The sequence below is a fragment of the Buceros rhinoceros genome, unplaced genomic scaffold, assembly GCF_000710305.1.
Source record: "Buceros rhinoceros silvestris isolate BGI_N320 unplaced genomic scaffold, ASM71030v1 scaffold20854, whole genome shotgun sequence".
NCBI classification, from domain to species: Eukaryota; Metazoa; Chordata; class Aves; order Bucerotiformes; family Bucerotidae; genus Buceros; species Buceros rhinoceros.
The window spans coordinates 1,152-2,610 of NW_010410263.1; the positions used below are offsets into that span (position 1 = coordinate 1,152).

At 61.3% G+C, this 1,459-nt stretch overlaps 1 protein-coding gene across 1 annotated transcript in view; it reads left to right on the forward strand.

Annotated features, from left to right (window-relative positions):
• The window catches only part of ALG3 (ALG3, alpha-1,3- mannosyltransferase), a gene marked incomplete at its 5' end in the record, with an annotated part of 2,534 nt that extends 1,146 nt beyond the window's left edge, over positions 1-1,388 (forward strand). The window contains 4 exons of the mRNA XM_010135564.1: positions 290-495; positions 669-745; positions 949-1,093; positions 1,199-1,388. Of these exons, the coding sequence (XP_010133866.1) occupies positions 290-495; positions 669-745; positions 949-1,093; positions 1,199-1,388 (618 nt within the window). The remainder of the gene's footprint in view (positions 1-289; positions 496-668; positions 746-948; positions 1,094-1,198) is intronic.
• Between the last annotated feature and the right edge of the window lie 71 nt (positions 1,389-1,459).

Here is a 1,459-nt window from a genome sequence, read left to right on the forward strand (position 1 = left end):
CTACAGGGGCAGGCTGGGGGGGGGAGTGGGCTGCCCTGCCTGCATCACAGCATCCTGCCTGGCTGTCCTGGGGGCTGGAGACCTTTGGGTGAATATATGGTGGCACCAGCATCTGAGCTGGCTCCACACAGCAAGCTGGGTGTTGATAAATAATATCTAATTCACGAGGCTCCCATCTTTGGCTGACCACACCCGTCACCCCACACGCTGCTGGCGTTCTCAGGAGGCGGTGAGCGTGACAGAGACCTGGCTTACGGCTGCTGTGAGGGTGCTGGTATGTTTCCGTCAGGTGGTTCTGGGGCTGCCCTTCCTGCTGGTGAACCCTGTGGGGTACCTGACTCGCTCCTTCGACCTGAGCCGCCAGTTCCAGTTCAAATGGACAGTGAACTGGCGCTTCCTCCCAGAAGAGGTTTTCCAGAATCGAGCTTTCCACGCCATGCTGCTCCTGGCTCACCTTGCTGGCCTGGGGCTCTTTGCACTGCACCGGTGGCACAGGTGAGACCCGGGGTTCCCCACGGGTGCTGGTCCCTGTCAGCCTCCGTGGTACAAGACACGGGTCTGTAGCTCCCCTGCCCCCGCAGTGCTGCCCTTCAGCAGGGAACACACTGCCCAGATGTCGTGGCTTACAGAGAAAGACTGGGGTGGCAATGTTTGTGCTTCCCTCTCAGGCCCAAAGAGAGCATCCTGGCTCTGCTGAAGGATCCTGCCAAAAGGAAACCCGCATCCCCTCCCTTGACTGTCAACAATATCCTTTGGCAGAGTGGGTGGCAAGGAGCGGGGAGAAGGCAGGGCAGGGCAGACCTGGGGCTCAGCATTTGCAGGCTCCTGGCCTTGCGGTGCTGTCAGGGCCAGCCTGTCCTGGGGGATGGCGCTATGCTGCCCAGCTGGGTAGCTGTCACGGGATCACACCTCCAGCCTCCGGCGCGTGTCCCCTTAACGCCAGTGCACAGATCGTCTTCGTGCTCTTCTCCTCCAACTTCCTGGGTGTCTGCTGCAGCCGCTCCTTGCACTACCAGTTCTACGTCTGGTATTTCCACACACTGCCCTACTTACTCTGGTGCACCCCTACCACCAAGCTCGCCCACATGCCCAAGTATGTGCTGCCGGGGAGGGGGACAGAGCCCCTGTTTGGGGCTCTGGGACTGAGGAGCGCTGGTGTGTCATCTCCTGTGCTGACCTCCAGCTTTCCCCCTTGCAGGGTGCTGCTGCTGGGTGTGATTGAGCTCTGCTGGAACACCTATCCCTCCACGGTCTGCAGCTCCCTCTCCCTCCACGTCTGCCATGGACTCATCCTGCTCCAGCTCTGGTACGGCACAGCCCCCCTGCTGGCACTGCACACGCCTCTGCCACACAGGAAGCCCACAGCCGTCTCCAAGAAGGCCCAGTGAGAGTGAGGCTGGCTGGACGATGGGAACTGGCCCCTGGGACTGCCCCTTCTGCCCACTCTTTACCCACCCGG